Here is a 15,939-nt window from a genome sequence, read left to right on the forward strand (position 1 = left end):
CAGCAGTCTCTTGTTTACAGTCAGGGTTGTAGCAACCAGAGAGGTCAGACACTGCAGAGGAGGGGAGTCGAGGTGTTTTCAGTCTGTTTCTGTGCTGCTCAGCCTTCTGAACACGAGGAACTGCTGGCTGTCAGATGTCAGCATCCACCTCCCTTTCCCCGCTGCATAGAAACACTCGTGCTTTGAGGTGGCTTCCAGGATTTGATTGGGGTTACATGCTCACTCCAAACAGTCTGCACTGCTGCTCTTTTATTGTGGTTTATTTGATATTGACCAAACAAACACAAACTGACAAAGTGATTACACAACTGCAATGTATTGTTCCAGACGTGAGGCTTTTGATCATTTGAAACATCCCTAGCAGGGCTTTTGTATCGGCATCAATATAGAAAATACAATTTAGGAAGAAGAATGAGTAAAAAAAAAAAAAAGGAACCTAAAATCTGCCAGTGTTGTTCTTGAGAAGCTGGGTATGATTTGAGAATAATATGATAATGTCATTTAATCATGTTTTACAAAAGAAGCCAAAATCTCTTGTATTTCTTATAAATTAAGATTCTTGTAGAAAAAAGTGAAATTCTGATTCGAGAATAATAAACATGACTGGTTGTTTTTGTCGATACCAAAAGTACGTTGGTACAATATGCAGCTACATTCTTGCAGGTACATCCTTTCTGTGAGAGCTGAAGTGAAAAACTTCAACTTAAATTTGAATATCCCAGCAAGAAACACGTCAATACTTTGCGGTTCACACTGGAACCAAAATAAGCTGAAGGTGGGATGCATTTCCTTTTAGCCTGGCGTTAAGTGTCTCACTGCGGATGGATGTGTCTCACACTTGAAGAAAAAATAGCAGGCTTCAAGATAAAAGATGCAAACTCCATTAGGTGAAAAGAGAGCCAGATCTATATATTCAACTCATAAGAGACGAGGGAAAGGATGCACTAATGCACCTTTTCATCCATTAGTTTCTGTAAGTTTGGTCGCACATGTAGGATAAGGAGAGACCCAGCTCTTTATGTATGTCTCCATGTGTCTCCATCAAAGGGCTTTGAATCTCAGAGCGTCAACGAGCCTTCAAAGACACACACACACACACACACACACACACACACACACACACCTTCCAGCCAGGGGCCTTATGTGTATTGAAAACCACAGTCTGTCCACACCGTCAGGGAAAAACACCGATCTGACCTCAGAGCAGCGCCAACACTCTGCTACACAACTCCAGAGCAGAAACAAACCCGCGGCTGAACACAGCTGTCTCTCTCCATCATTCTCTGAGCGCTCAGTTTTTGGCTCACATCACAAAAAAGTTGCTGATTAAGACTAAAGACCAACAAAAATTCAACATTATTTAACAATGTTTTGAGACAAGCAGAGCAAGATGTCAAATTAACTACACAGAGGATTTGTAAATAGCCTCAAAAGAAAGCTCACCCTTCCAATCTAAACTATAAATCAACAGTCAGAAACCCTGATTTATATTTCTACTATTGGATCAAAGCTGTCCACAAAGACCTTGTGTTTTGCTTAACTGTTTTTGTTTGAGGAAAAAGGGATTGAAAATAAAGAAAGTAAGAGTTCTTAGAGTTTCTTTCCGTTTTCTTGTGTAAGAAAATAATCTGGACTAAAGAATGAGAATGTTTCTTTAAAACTTGCAAACACAGCAAGCCTCCAAACACTGATCTGATTTCACACTTTTTCAGAAGTCATGACGAATTGATTTACTCCTTCTGCATCATGAGAAAGACACATCGACCAACTAAAACTTGACAAGGGCTGCATTTAAAAAAGGAAAAAAAAAGAGCAAATGTGAACACCAGACTAAATGACTTCTTTCCCGGATATTTTGGCTGTGTCAGCCTTTTTCCAGGCCTGACAGAGTGTGATGGAGCTGCGACCCGTCGTGAGGCAGACCTCTGGCTGCCCGGGCCGGTGACTGATGCACACCAGGCCGCGAAGGAGAGCTTTATTAAACGACGTCGAGGAGCCATCACTCTCCCTCTTGACATATTGGGGGCTCACCTTGGGGTGGGAGGCGAGGGTGGGGGAGGAAGAGTCAAGGGGGATGTGAAACATTTAATCCGTCGGTATGAACAGACCTTTGTTAAGACTTATAGCGTTTGTTGGATTCTTTTTTCTCAAAACGTGTATGTTGTGAATATATGACTGTTTGTGTGTGTGTGTGTGTGTGTGTGTGTGTGTGTGTGTGTGTGTGTGTGTGTGTGTGTGTGTGTGAGCAGGAAACGCCGACATACTGCAGAGCAAGGGCGCGATGACAAATCCATCACTTAACCCTCTCATTCAATCCTTTGACACACTGAAAAATTCTACACACACACACACACACACACACACACACACACACACACACACACACACACACACACACACACACACACACACACACACACACACACACACACACACACACACACACACACACACACACACACACACACACACACACACACACACACACACACCTGCAGACCTTGACAGCCAGCGAGAACAAAACCGCCAACGCACACATACTCCTCCTCCTCCTCCTCCTCCCAGCCTTCATCAGCAGCTGCAGGAGGCTCCATACAGTTTGAACGTCCCCGCATATGTAACCTGACCGCCCACCTGCAGCCACAGCAGCACCCATGGGTGCACCAAGCAGGGCCAACAACAGCAGCAGATACACACACATTAAAAACCACACACACAGGTACACAGCAGTGTCCAGCGTGATCCGGCCACGGTAACAGATGCTTCCTGATTTCTATTTTACGCTCCATTACGTAAAGGTGTCACATTTTAACATCAATAAATCATTATCTCATTAATCCTGAAACAGTGCTGTAATTAATGTGACACGGCTGTCCACTGGAAACATTTCATTTCCCATAATGGAAAAATAAAAATAATAAGGCTTTTTTTTGCAGCTCGACAACAACTCTTTATTTGAGTTTATTTTGAAGCTGGTTAAACCTTCAACATGTTCACGTCTGCGAGGGATAAAGAAAACAAATTCGATCCAGCGACAAAACTGTGACGTTATCTCTTATCTACATAACTCCTCAATCAATATTTAAGACAAACGATTACTGCCTGAATTTCAGAGGGAATTAGGCGCTGACAGTGTTTTTTTCTATAGGATTTAATAATAATCTCTGTCTATTAAAAATGTCCATCCAGCACTTGATTTTCATTAATAAAAACAAGCATCCCTGCAGCAAATGAAGGCATTTGTCTTAGTTTTGTAATTTATTAAGTTTCAATTTGTTCTTAAATAAAACTTCAGCGGTGAATAAAAACTGTTTTCATCCACTAAATAGGTTGCATTTCAGAATCTCAGAAAGTTTCACCTCACAAACTTCCTGCAGAGTGAAATAAACGAGGGCAGAGCAACCATGAAGCCCTTGACTTCTTGGTGACGGACATTTGTCAGGCCATGTGCTCCCACTATGAGAGAAAACAGTTTGTCTCACTCTGTGTGTGTGTGTGTGTGTGTGTGTGTGTGTGTGTGTGTGTGTGTGTGTATGTGTGTGTGTGTGTGTGTGTGGTGGGCAGACTGCCAACACAAACTGACAGTGGATGGCGCCGGCGAGGGGGTGACTTAAGTTAAGGGTGATTAAGCTAAAAGCAGCCGACAGTAATGTCCGATCTCACACAGACACAACACAACGTTCACCATGCTTGTGTGTTCTCTGTCACTTAAAGAGCTGTATAAACTTAATAAGTACAATTATATGAATATATTAGATTGCTTTTATGAATAAAGATTATTCACGTAATGAATAGAAAGTCACATGCTGGATGACTTTGGCCTTCAGAAACTAGATCTTCAAAAGAAAAAGGCTCATTTCAACAATGAGAAAAACCTTTAGAAGGATTTGAAAGAATATTAAAATGTGAGTAGACTTTTGGCCTGGAAGGGTAACTCTTTGAATGGAAGTCTGCAGCAGCTCTTTGAATATGTGTTATTACCAGTGAGAGAAGAAGACCGCTTATACAAACGTTCATTTACAGCGCCGACTAGACAGAAAGGACACAGTGCTCTGTGAGAGAGGAGAGGAATACCATCTCAACGTCCAAATAAAGTTAACACTTTGGATTTTATTCTGCAGTTTTGTTATGCAGGACACGACTTGTTGCTGTCGGACAAGAGAAAAGAGTGTTTAAACATGTGAATGTTTTTTCATTCTTTTCCCCAGAAGTAAACCATCATGTACTTTTGGCCACAGAAACAGAGAGACGAATAGATGGCGAGAGGAGGGGAAATTATTCCAGAGGAAAACAAACCTCACAGATTTCTGCCTGATATTCATACACCACCGCTGTGCAGAGCTGCCTCTCGCTTCCTCTCTGACACGACACACACACACACACACACACACACACACACACACACACACACACACACACACACACACACACACACACACACACACACACACACACACACACACACACACACACACACACACACACACACACACACACACACACACACACACACACACACACACACACACACACACACACACACACACACACCTGACCTTTACAGTGAGAAAGGAATACATGAATAAAACTAAAATCTGCAAATGACAAATCTGCATTTGGCCCTCCAGGTTTCCCCGAGGGTGAGTTTCAGAGTCAAATGAGGGCAGTTGGATTTAATCTGCCGCCTCTGGGATGCACACACACAAATACACACACACATGCACACAAAGGCCAGCCCGCGGACTGATTTGCTATTGAAAGAACCAACCAAACATTGATTGTCATTTCATTTGCTAACAGAAACCAAAGTGATTAGTGTGGGGAAAGAGACAAGGAGAAGAAGGAACATATGAACTGAAATGAGGAGCAAGGGGAAAGGAGAATGAAAAGAAGAAGAGTAGATATGGCAGGAAACAAAGCAAGAAGAAGGAGAGACTCCCCAGTGGACGCTGCAGAGGAAAAGAGAGGAGGAGAGAGGAGAGCAGGGAGGATCAGGGGAGGTAGCAGCAACAGTTTGACCTTCGACCAGGGAGTTAAGTTGTGGTCAAGTCAAGAATCACACAACGTGTTAATCCCCACAGAGCGCCTCTCTCCTCTACTCCTGCTGCTCTGTTCTGTTTCAGTCAGCAGAGCTTATCGGAGTCGGCAACAGCAGCAGGATTCCTCGGATATCTGTGACCCGCCTGACCGGCTACTCCCTCTACTGTTGACGTCTGTGTGTGTGAGATTATTTGATGATTATTTTCATGATTTATTTGAATTGATTTGTAATGTAGTCTATGAAATAAAGACCGATGCTCATTCTAGATTCACATAACTCAAAATGATGTCTTTAGGCTGGCGTGTGGTCTTGAGAGTACATATCAAACCTGACTGGATTTACAACGATGATAAGAAACATAAGCAGAAAAATTGGATAGAGCCAATGTTTTAGAATATTTTTGGATGGATAATGTAGTGTTAGGGATGGGTATCAAAAACTAGTTCTCCGATATCTTAGCATCACCTCAGTAACTATGGATGCTTTGCCACAGTTGCACGTTAAAAAAGACACAGTCGGAATCATGTTTGGGAACAGCGCTACGGCGAAAAAAACAAACACTCAAAAGCCTAAACTATAATTAGTTCAAGCTCTGCTGAGTAATAACAATTATTTGGCAAACGTTTCATAATGTGTTCAAATGCAATAAAGTAACATTTGGTTTTTGGGGAAAAACTATAAATGTCCTGTTTAACACTGTTAGCTCTAAAAGCTTAAAACACACAATTAAAAGTAGAAAAGGTTAGATTATGTTTAATCAAAGAAAAGATTGAAAGTAATTCATTTGGTAATCATTTGAATTGTGTGACAACAACAAACTACAATAACATTTACCTGTAAGTAATCTTTTTCCAACCAACAATTTGTTAGGAATTTATAATGAAAATGATAAAAGAAAAAGAAATCCAATTTAGTGTGTCGAGTGTATTATGTGTAGAGACCTGGCCACTCTTTTTAAAAACAGCTTTTAGACCCGTCGTGTTTAGGCAAAAGCAAGAGCTGTTCTGAGCCACAGGAACGGCACTCGACTTTTTACCATTTACAAAAGGGCAGAAAACTGAAATTCATATCTTGTATTAAAGCAGTAGCTCAAAGACGGAAGATTAAAAAGATTAATAAATATATTAAATGGGTTTCAAGTTCAGAGAGAAGGACTCAAGAGTTTTACTTTCCTCCAAAATCGTGTTGCCTGGAGCAGAGAGAGTTAACGACGTGAATAAAACCTTCAGCTCCTTTTAAGAGAGGATTGACTGACAAGGTGCAGAAGCCTGAACATTTTTCCAGTGTGTGTGTGTGTGTGTGTGTGTGTGTGAGTGTGCATGTAGGAGTGTGTGCTTGTGAGAGGAGGAGGTTTAGGTATTCGGTCTGTTAAGCATCTGTCATTAAACGGTGTGTGTTGTGTGTCTTTCACGCTACACTGCTTTCACTCCACGCAGAAGTGAAACGGGTTAGAGGAGAGTTTTATTCACATGTGTAGAGTCCGCCTACAGGATTATGAAAGGTGGTTAAGTATGTCCTACAAATTGATTTGTTCAATAAACAAAGATTGGAAAATGAATATCTCTAACACAATTTTTGTCCTCCAGATCAAAACACATTTTTTAGAGCAAATATTTTAAAGAAAGCTGGTTTCACTCAGCCTCTCAAACATGACGATCTGCTGCTGTTTCTGTATTTTATTCATTTTAAACAAATCTCAGTTTTCAGACAAAATCAATAAGGCGACATCACCTAGGAGAAATGGTGAGAATTGTAAAAATGTGATTTATTTGATGATAAAAGAAACGTGTAGGTGCAGCCCCTTATTGTATCCTACTCATGAGACTGAAAGATATTTCCCACTAAACGTATTCAAGATGTTTATGTTTGTGTTTCAGTAACGGATTTCTGAAGACACTACGAATTCAAGTGTCTGAATGAGAGCAGACTAAACTACTAATAATAATACATTTTATTTATGGGCGCCTTTCAAAGCTCTCAAGGAAACCTTACAGAGCATAATTAGGAACAAGCAACAACAAAGGTCAAACCGTCTTATTTCAACACTTTACGAGAAAGTTTAAAAAAAGACAGAATGACAAAAACATGGATTGTTTCTAATTTTGCATAAAAGCAATCCGTGGCAAATTTAAGCATTTAAGAAAATGAATATAGTAACTTATATTAACATCGTCATGTCATTCCTTTTGTTTCTAAATTGTGACATAAATAAGAACCGAACATATAAAGTAAAACAAGTCATTTAAATATCTCGTTCTTGAAGTCTCCTGATTTCATATTAATATCGTCTCTGAATTTTTCCCCCGGCAGTGAATTCTACCATGTCAGATTCACGACATCTGTGGCAATTTTCCGCTCCACACTCAGATTTGTAGAGTTTTTCAGACTCTCTGGTGAGATTAATTAACCGAGGCAACTTGTTGGACACATATTTCAGAAACCAAAAAGCTATGTGTGTGAGAGCTTGGTTCAAATCCACCTCGGTCCCTGAGGAGAGGGGTTCAGAAAAGGCTCTCCTTCCTCTGTTTCAGAAGATACTTTCTTGGAACTATCAGCGTGGGAAAGAGCAGCTTTTCACTGACATGATCCATTTCATTTGTGTGTGCTTCTTTAGGCCTGAAGCAAGGACAGCCGACAGAGAGGTGTCCAAACGTATTGCACTGAATGAACGGCTCCTCAGTCGTATATATTCAAAATGTTTCACTGTAAACGGCCACGTGCTGTACAGAAAACCTGCTGCCAATATAAAATGGATTATGTTTGAAAGGCGCTGCAGCAGAAGACCTTTAAAAAACACACATTTAAATGATGGATGGATTAAAAAAAGAATAGCTGGGGCAGTGATGGGTGAAGGGTGTGAAGATGTTTCCCTCCATCTTATGCTGCTGCTTCCCATGATGCCCGGGAGGAAATGTCACAGTCCTTTCTGCTAGAGAGGTACAACTAAACTGACTGATTAGTCCAGTTGGTGTGTTATGCAAAACACAATTTGTATTCTTAGCGTGATATAAGAGGAGGTGTGGAGAGAATGTAGTGTATTCTTACACTTGTTTGATTATCTAAAACTATTGTGTTTTGTGTTGTGCTTTATCAACCTACTTGGAGGGTGGGTGTAGAAGTAGAAATCAGTGTTTTCCTTCAAATAAAACTGCTTCTTAGAACAGAAACAGAAAAGACATGGAAGCATTATTTGGATTGCATTTGGTTGCCGTCATAGACATTTTTCAGTTTGATTTTGACAGGGGTGGTAGATAAAGTTTTAGTTTGTGGCAATTTCAATATTGGCTTACAACAACCCGAAAACATTATAATTTAATCTAAATAATGTACATTTACCCCTATTGTCTACATGGTGTGCTTCGGTGCTCAGTACGGGAGGATCTCCTTGTGAAAACGCTTTCTGCTGGCCCTCACAGGATCTATTTTCTCTGAAGTGCTGCAGCTTCACTGGCTCAAGGTAGTCATAGAAAGGACCAAGGTAAAGGTCTTGTTTCAAAGCCACCTGTGCCCCTACCGCTCTGCTTTGTGCTCCCTGTGTGAAAGCACCGCAGCAGCAGCAGCAGCAGCAGCAGATGAGGCCGCTGCAGCGTTTATCAGGTGGTAGTTACACGCTACATTTCCTGAGTGATGCTGCCGCGGCCCGTCCCGCAGCAGCAGAGCGCTGAGGGCTCGGAGGACCTCGGCCACCCAGGCGGCGAGCTGCTGAGCTGTTGATTAAGTGAGGGGTCACTGCAGGGCTAAGTGAGACCTCACACTGGACAAGCAGGCCAGACCTCGGGCCACCATGGCATATGGGTGTGAAGGAGGTGAGGAAGCTGAGGAGGCATTGTGGGGGGGGAGGGGGCACCCAAGCTGTCCACCCCGCCTCTCATGAGACCCCAAGCTGTCACAACAGACACTTTCCAGCCCTCACACTAAACACCCACAAGGGGGAGAGGGGGGCAGCATCCTTCCTCTTTCAGACAGAGGGATGGAGAGGAGGAAGTATGGACGACAGAATAAGTCATCTCTTCTTCCTGCTGCTGTGCTGCCAGGTCGCGGTCCTCTGCTACTCCTGAAGCCCGGCTGCAGACCTGCTAATTATAGCCGCTGGGAGGATGAAGGTGTGACCTAAATACTTATTTTAGGTCTGTAGCTGACCTGTGAGGGAACCGGTGTACACAGAGAGCAGAGGGAGTCCCAGCAGGGCAGGAAGTGACAGACTCCACTGGTCACACTACAAGTCACACAGCTGCAGAGCAGGGGGGCGGAGGGCACCGTGAGACTCTTCAAATACTGTACGGCCACTACGGGTCACACTGAATACAGGGATTTATCTTTACTGGACTAAAGCTGGGGCATCACAAGAGAAAACTGTATCAATGTATTAGCAAATCATCAGTGCCAGTTTGGGATGCTTCCTACTGCAGAGAAATGATGCTGAAAATCAGTCAATTAAAAGATTGGATAGGCAATTAAGAACCCATTTAAATGTATAAAATCACTCTTGATTTATCCATAAATGCATATGTTGGCTTCACTGATTTGAGGAGATAATTTGTTTTTCTGTGTCAGACGATTATATACAGCTCCAGAAAAAATTAAGAGACCACTCCAAATGTTTCTTAAATCTGTATCTCTACATGTATGGCAGCCATTCCAGTGTCTGACGAATTCCAACACAGAGAACAATTGTCAGTATTTAGGGAATACAATTAAAAAACAAAAACTCAAAGACCTGTCTATGAATATATTTATATCTTATATAGAATTCTATATATTGATCAGAATAAGTGAGCAATTTATCAACTAATCCCAGATTCTCAATATCCAGGGTGATTTCTTATTTTATCCGAAACCCAAATATATTCGGCTTAATGTGACATTTCAGCATGAAACCTTTATTTTAGATGTATTGCTACTCAAAATATTTACAGTGCTAGATGATTATTTTTTTGTCAATCAATAAACAATTCCAGACTTATCACTGCAGCTTTCATTTTGAGGACAATACCTATTTTTTGACATTTCTAGAAAAGACTCAATGCTTAACTGAAATAAAGAAAGGCGAATTGAATGCATGGATCGCCGCCACTTTTCCAGACCTACTTATTGACCAGGTAACTCCGAGCTTCCATTGTTTGCTCAGTCTAAGAGGTATAAAACCCACATTTTATCCTACACCCAGACACTGATTACCATTACTAGCATTACAGAGAATGACATGTTGGCCGGACACCAGCGAACGTAGCAGTGATCCACAGAGTTTTCCTCCACCATGACTATTCGCTCTTTCTCTGCACAAACACTTCACACTCGCCTGCTTCTGTTTGCTGAATACATGCCTCTTACACCGTCCCTCCACCAAACATCGCCCACCCCTTCTCTGCGCTCTTTCCACACCTGAGAGCCTATTGACAGTGTGTCCCGGTACCACGCGTATCACTTAACCCCGTGTCAAAACACAGGTGTAACGTAAGCCGGGGGAGCCGGTGAAGGTCCCGAGCTCATAAAGAAATGTGCGAGCTGGGAGTAGCACCCTGCATGTGAGGAGGGCCCCTCTTTGAGAGCCGAGTACAGAGTTGCTGCAGCGAGGGCAGCTGGAAGGCAGCCAGACTCTGACGGAGGCACACCTTCACCTCAGGGATCCGCAGCACAACGACACAGAAATACGACTCAGCAGTAATGAAAGGCAGAAAGTAAAGAGAGTAGTTTTAAATGGAGGGAATAAAAAGGAAGGTTGATGCTCTTACCAGGGCGCCCCGTATATCCGGAATCCCTTTATGGTGACGTCCGAGTCGTGCAGGTACACACAGTTTGAGAGGAGCGTCTGCACATTGTCAAAGTCCTCGGGTTTGAGTTTGGACACGGAGGGGAATCGGTAGTAATCCTGCTTGACCAGCTCGGCCATAAAGTCCTTATCGAAGGTCAGCTCGTGGTTGCCGGCGATCACCACCTTAAACTCGTACGGAAGGCCACCTGAGGGGGACAAGAGAGGGAGAGGGGTGAGCTGCAGTCTCAAATCCACATATTTATCCACACATTGTTCTTATTCTCTTTGTACATTGTTGGGCATATTTTCATATCGCTGACATTTTCTAATACCTCTTATCTGAGAAAAACGTTTGGTGTTCAGGTGAATTTAAAACACATCAGGAAAACATAAATAAACACAAGCTGACAGAAGAGAGACAGAACCATTTTTAACCAAAACATTTTTAAATATTGACTACCAACCAAAGTGAATGCAGTCTTTTGCCTTTTAATTATAATTGCAATATTTTAAGAATTAAGTTGATTGTTTGCTTCTCTGTTATTTATCAAAAATGCACCAATAAAAATTCACAGTGAACAAATAGGTTTGATTAGCACCTAATACAAATGTGTTGCTTGATTAAAGTAAATCAATATTTCTCCAGGTGTTTCATAACGCTTGTTTTGAGGGAAAATAAAAAGGATATTATTGATCGTTCAATAACTCTGCAGTTTGTGAAAATAATTAAAGAAAACTGTGATTCAACTTTGATTTAGTTCCATTGCAAATGAATCAGAGCACACTGCATATGTTGTGCAGATCGTAAGCAGCATAAGGGTATAAAATACCAGAGAGCTTGTACTGTTCCCCTCTGCTGTCCTGGTGTTCTGTACATGGAGCACACACCCTTCTCCCTGTATATGTAACCCAGAGCACATATCAGGATTGCAGTGAAACCTCAGGTAAGTGGAGGGGAAAACACCCCCCCCCTCTCAGACAGTCAGAGGTTACAGCACAGCTGACTGCTCTGCTTGACCCCTGCGGACCACCGTCCATCTCCGCAGACACCGGGCGGCTGCAGGAAGCATGAACCTGAACTAAATAGAGAAGAACATCTATTACAATTCTCATCCCCTCATCTTTCAACTTCGGCTGTGCCCTTTTTTGCTCTGCTGTCTGGTGATTTGTCCCGGTTCCCCTTCGCCATCAAGAAACCGACTTACTACTTTATTCCAGTAGATTGAGCATTCGCAGCTCTGGCCTTCATCACCCCTCCATTCTTTTTCTAGAGTTTTTTCTCCTCTCCTTTTTTCTATTTCTCACGCTTTCAGTTGATTTTATTACTGCCGTTGTACAATCTGTATTGGGTAATCTAGTATGATTAATCAGCAGATTCATTTATAGATTCATCTACTTATAGCTTGGTCTACAAAATAATTCAGTTTTCTTGTCTGACAAATGCTTGTGTCGCAACTCATATTTTTAGTTGATCGGGAAATAACACAAACAAAAGTAGTCAATCCTCAAAAGAGGGAATCAGAACTTGTGAATGGTAGAAACATATATATTTAGCTGGCATTCAGCACAAGTTTACTAGATTTTACAGGATCCCCTACACGTTTCAACAAGAATGAAATATTTTTTAAGAACAATTCATGAATATTGCATTATTATTATTGTTATTATTATTATTATTATTATTATTATTATTATTAACAAAGTAGATTCCCCCATCCACCTAAAGATTCAGTTTAACTGACAGGAAACGTTTCGTCTCACAAACATTAGATTTCCCCTTTCATGAAGTGACTCGGTTTGCTCCTCTGTTACGTATTGCTCTGCCTAGTAAAATGTTGAATAAAGAATCCAATTCAACAGATTTGTAGCATAAGAAATGCTTTCCAGTCTTGACAGAAAGTGAAAGAAAAGATGTAAACTCATAAACTGCTCAATTCTGTAGCGGTCAAGCTCACAATTGGAAATAAAGATAAAAGAAACTGAATAGAATATAAATTCAATCAGGACACGCTGGCTCTATGCAGATATATTAAAAAGAAAAAAACCTGCTTCCATCTAAGGGTGTGTGTGTGTGTGTGAGAGAGAGTGTGTTCTCTAATGCCGAAAATGAAAGAATCATGGTTCCCCGGTCTACAGGTTTCATTCCCGCTCCTCTAAATTAGCTCTTGTCGCGTCTCAGGATCATAAATTCCAGTCTAACCTTATATGAGAGCCCGTCTCTCAGTCCCACAGCACTCTAACTGGATCACACAGCCATTTATACACACACGCGCAGACACACACACGCACACACAACAGCAAGCGAATGATCCTCCCCACCAGCAGGAAGGGAAAATATGGGGGAAAACATAATTACCATCAAACAACTCCATCCCCATTACTCTACTGGGAATTTCTACTGCTCTTTATTGCCACCGTGATACATCTTACAGAGGGCTGCCGGAGTGATACACACAGATTTATTTTCTATCCCTCGCCCACAGAAAACTCTGATGTTTTGATACACCTCTGGAAATGCAGTCAAGAGATCCAAGATGTAAAAAAGCTTGTTTGAGGTAAATAACTAAGGTCACATTATGTCAGTATGATAATTATTACCACTATATAAATGTCTATATATATATATGGCGCTTCAAAGGGTTGTGATAGCAAATATGTATTTCAAATGACTGAAGAATTGTAGAAACATTCTTAAACCACACATGCAGGAAGGGAACAACATCTCTATCTGTGAGTAATCGCTGTTTAACACACATATTTAACCTCCTTATATCTACACACATCTGAGCCTCTGGGAGCTAAAAGCCGGAGATCAGAGCCGGAGCTCTGCCATCACACAGGCTGGGTCAGGGAACGCTCGTTCCTCTGCATCGATCTCCAACGATCTACTTCACGGGGCCAAACGGGAGGCGATGGCCCCAACAGACTTCCTCCAGGAGCAGACAAAGGAGGCCGAGAGGGAGGAGGGGAGCAGCATTAACACACTGCTCCGTTTACAGCTGTTAATCTACAATAACAACCTCATCCAGCTTTGAGTTTAGGATCCGTTTCGATGTTGTTGATTATTGTGTGGATGATATATTGTGAACACAACATCTGTTTTGAGATCAGAGGAAGAACTGGTTAAAGTTAATGCTAAGATTAAAAATCAGCACAGATTACAGCGTTATCGTGATGTGTTCAAATGTGATCGTGTAAAATTGAGTTAATGACGGGAAGCTTTTGAAATGAAGTAAATGTTTTCACAGCGTTATAAGACAGATATTAGAGATTGAAAACAGCAGCTGCTCATCAACCATCGGCAACTGGTTTCAACAGCAAAAATGTGACCTTTACTTTTCTTGTTATATTATTAGATTTTCTTGTGAAATTCCATCTTTATTCTCATTATAGCACTTTTAAAAACAACATTTTCTGAATATTATAACTCGAATTTACAACTTATCAGTTTTTCCTCATTTAAGAGTCAGAAACACGTTTGTGGTAATTTTCCATCCTCTGACCCACGCACAAACCAGGCAGGGCGCTCCACTACACTAAGCCGTTTTCCACTTCGCCCTACATCGATTCTCCATTAAGGCCAATATCTGTTTTCACTGAGGCTTAACCACACACACACACACACACACACACACACACACACACACACACACACACACACACACACACACACACACACACACACACACACACACACACACACACACACACACACACACACACACACACACACACACACACACACACACACACACACACACACACACACACACACACACACACACACACACACACACACTTTATGTAGCTGTCTGTGTTGATGGATGGAGGAGTTTGATAGAAAAGCTGAACAGTGTGTCCCCCTGGTGATGCCATGAGCTGTGTTTGCAGTGACAAAGCAGAAAAAAGTAGTGTGTGCAAAACTGAGTGTGTCAGGGGAATTAGGGTACAGCACCTGGTAGTAAAAGTCAGCTCAGTAAAGTTGGTGCATTAATGAGAGTTATGTTTAGATACAAGTATAAAAAGTTCCCACTCAAATTTAATTGAAGCCTTTTTTACTATAACATCAGCTTTGCTTTTTGTGTGTTTGGCGATGCTCAAGCACCACCGAGCTTTAGCAAAACAAGCACACGAGAGGGAAGACAAGTGAAAAGGTTCAAGTTAAAGCAACTAACCACAAAAGGAGGTCAGAAGAAATGCAACCATGTCTGTACAACAGTCCCAAAAACACTGAGATATATGGAACTCTGGCTGTTATATAAATGGAGTTTTCAGACGTGTCTGTGTCCGCACTGTGAGTGTGAAAGGTCTGTGTGTGAGGATTGAGATGTAAGCTATGTTTAAGGTAAGTTCTGTTAAAGATGTGACTGTTTGAACAAGCAGAGCATCCTGACAGACAGCAGAGCAGTGGAATATGCTGCAGGAGAGGTTTGAGAAGGCTCTACAGACGGCTGTTTTACTGTGAAAACTGGGTCAGCGTTGGTATCCAGTGTTACTGCTGTGAATCCAGACTCCAGACTGCAGCCGATTTCGACTTTTGAGAGGCCAAACTTTGACAGCTACCTTGAAACTCAGCAGGGGGCGAGTGTGTGATAGTGCAAACACAGAGGTTGAGAGCAGTGCCACTTTAAACTGAGGGGTTTACTTTTAGTTTGAAACTGTAAAAATATGTCACTCTTTCAAAAAAACAGTCCTAACTTTTGAGTTTTGTTGTAATTATTCACCGAGATGGTTTTTTTTTCAGTAAAAAAATCTAACCAAAGTAGGTCATGAGTCACTACCTGACCCTGGATTTTGAGGTAGAATGCTGAATCTTCACTTCCATCTATGCTGTTTTATGTGGTGTTTCCCTCTTCTTATCCTCATCTCTGATGTTCCATTCACTGTTCTGGGAATAAGCCAGACTGTCATAACAAATAGAGGTGTGCCGGCTTCCCCCCCTGAGTCTCCAAATAGTTGTTTATGTTAAATTGGGTGAAGCAGGGCTGCAAAAATTCTCAATCATGGGACGATTAATAGCAGGGACAACTCTGGTGTTTCCAGGATTGCTCTGGATGTTTATTCTCCCCTATGAGCCAAAGAGTGACATTTAATGTGACTACCTAGCTTAAACACCAATTTTGTTGGATAAGGGTGTTTGTGTGTT

General features: G+C 41.6%; 1 protein-coding gene across 2 annotated transcripts in view; it reads right to left on the minus strand.

Moving 5' to 3' along the window:
• mpped2a (metallophosphoesterase domain containing 2a) overlaps nucleotides 1-15,939 on the minus strand; it is a 52,146-nt gene that overhangs the window by 17,746 nt on the left and 18,461 nt on the right. For both annotated transcript variants that reach the window (XM_063882171.1, XM_063882170.1), the window contains exon 4: nucleotides 10,774-10,999. In XM_063882171.1, coding sequence (XP_063738241.1) covers nucleotides 10,774-10,999 — 226 coding nt within the window. The remainder of the gene's footprint in view (nucleotides 1-10,773; nucleotides 11,000-15,939) is intronic.

The sequence above is a fragment of the Eleginops maclovinus genome, chromosome 4 (assembly GCF_036324505.1).
Source record: "Eleginops maclovinus isolate JMC-PN-2008 ecotype Puerto Natales chromosome 4, JC_Emac_rtc_rv5, whole genome shotgun sequence".
In the NCBI taxonomy this organism is placed as follows: domain Eukaryota; kingdom Metazoa; phylum Chordata; class Actinopteri; order Perciformes; family Eleginopidae; genus Eleginops; species Eleginops maclovinus.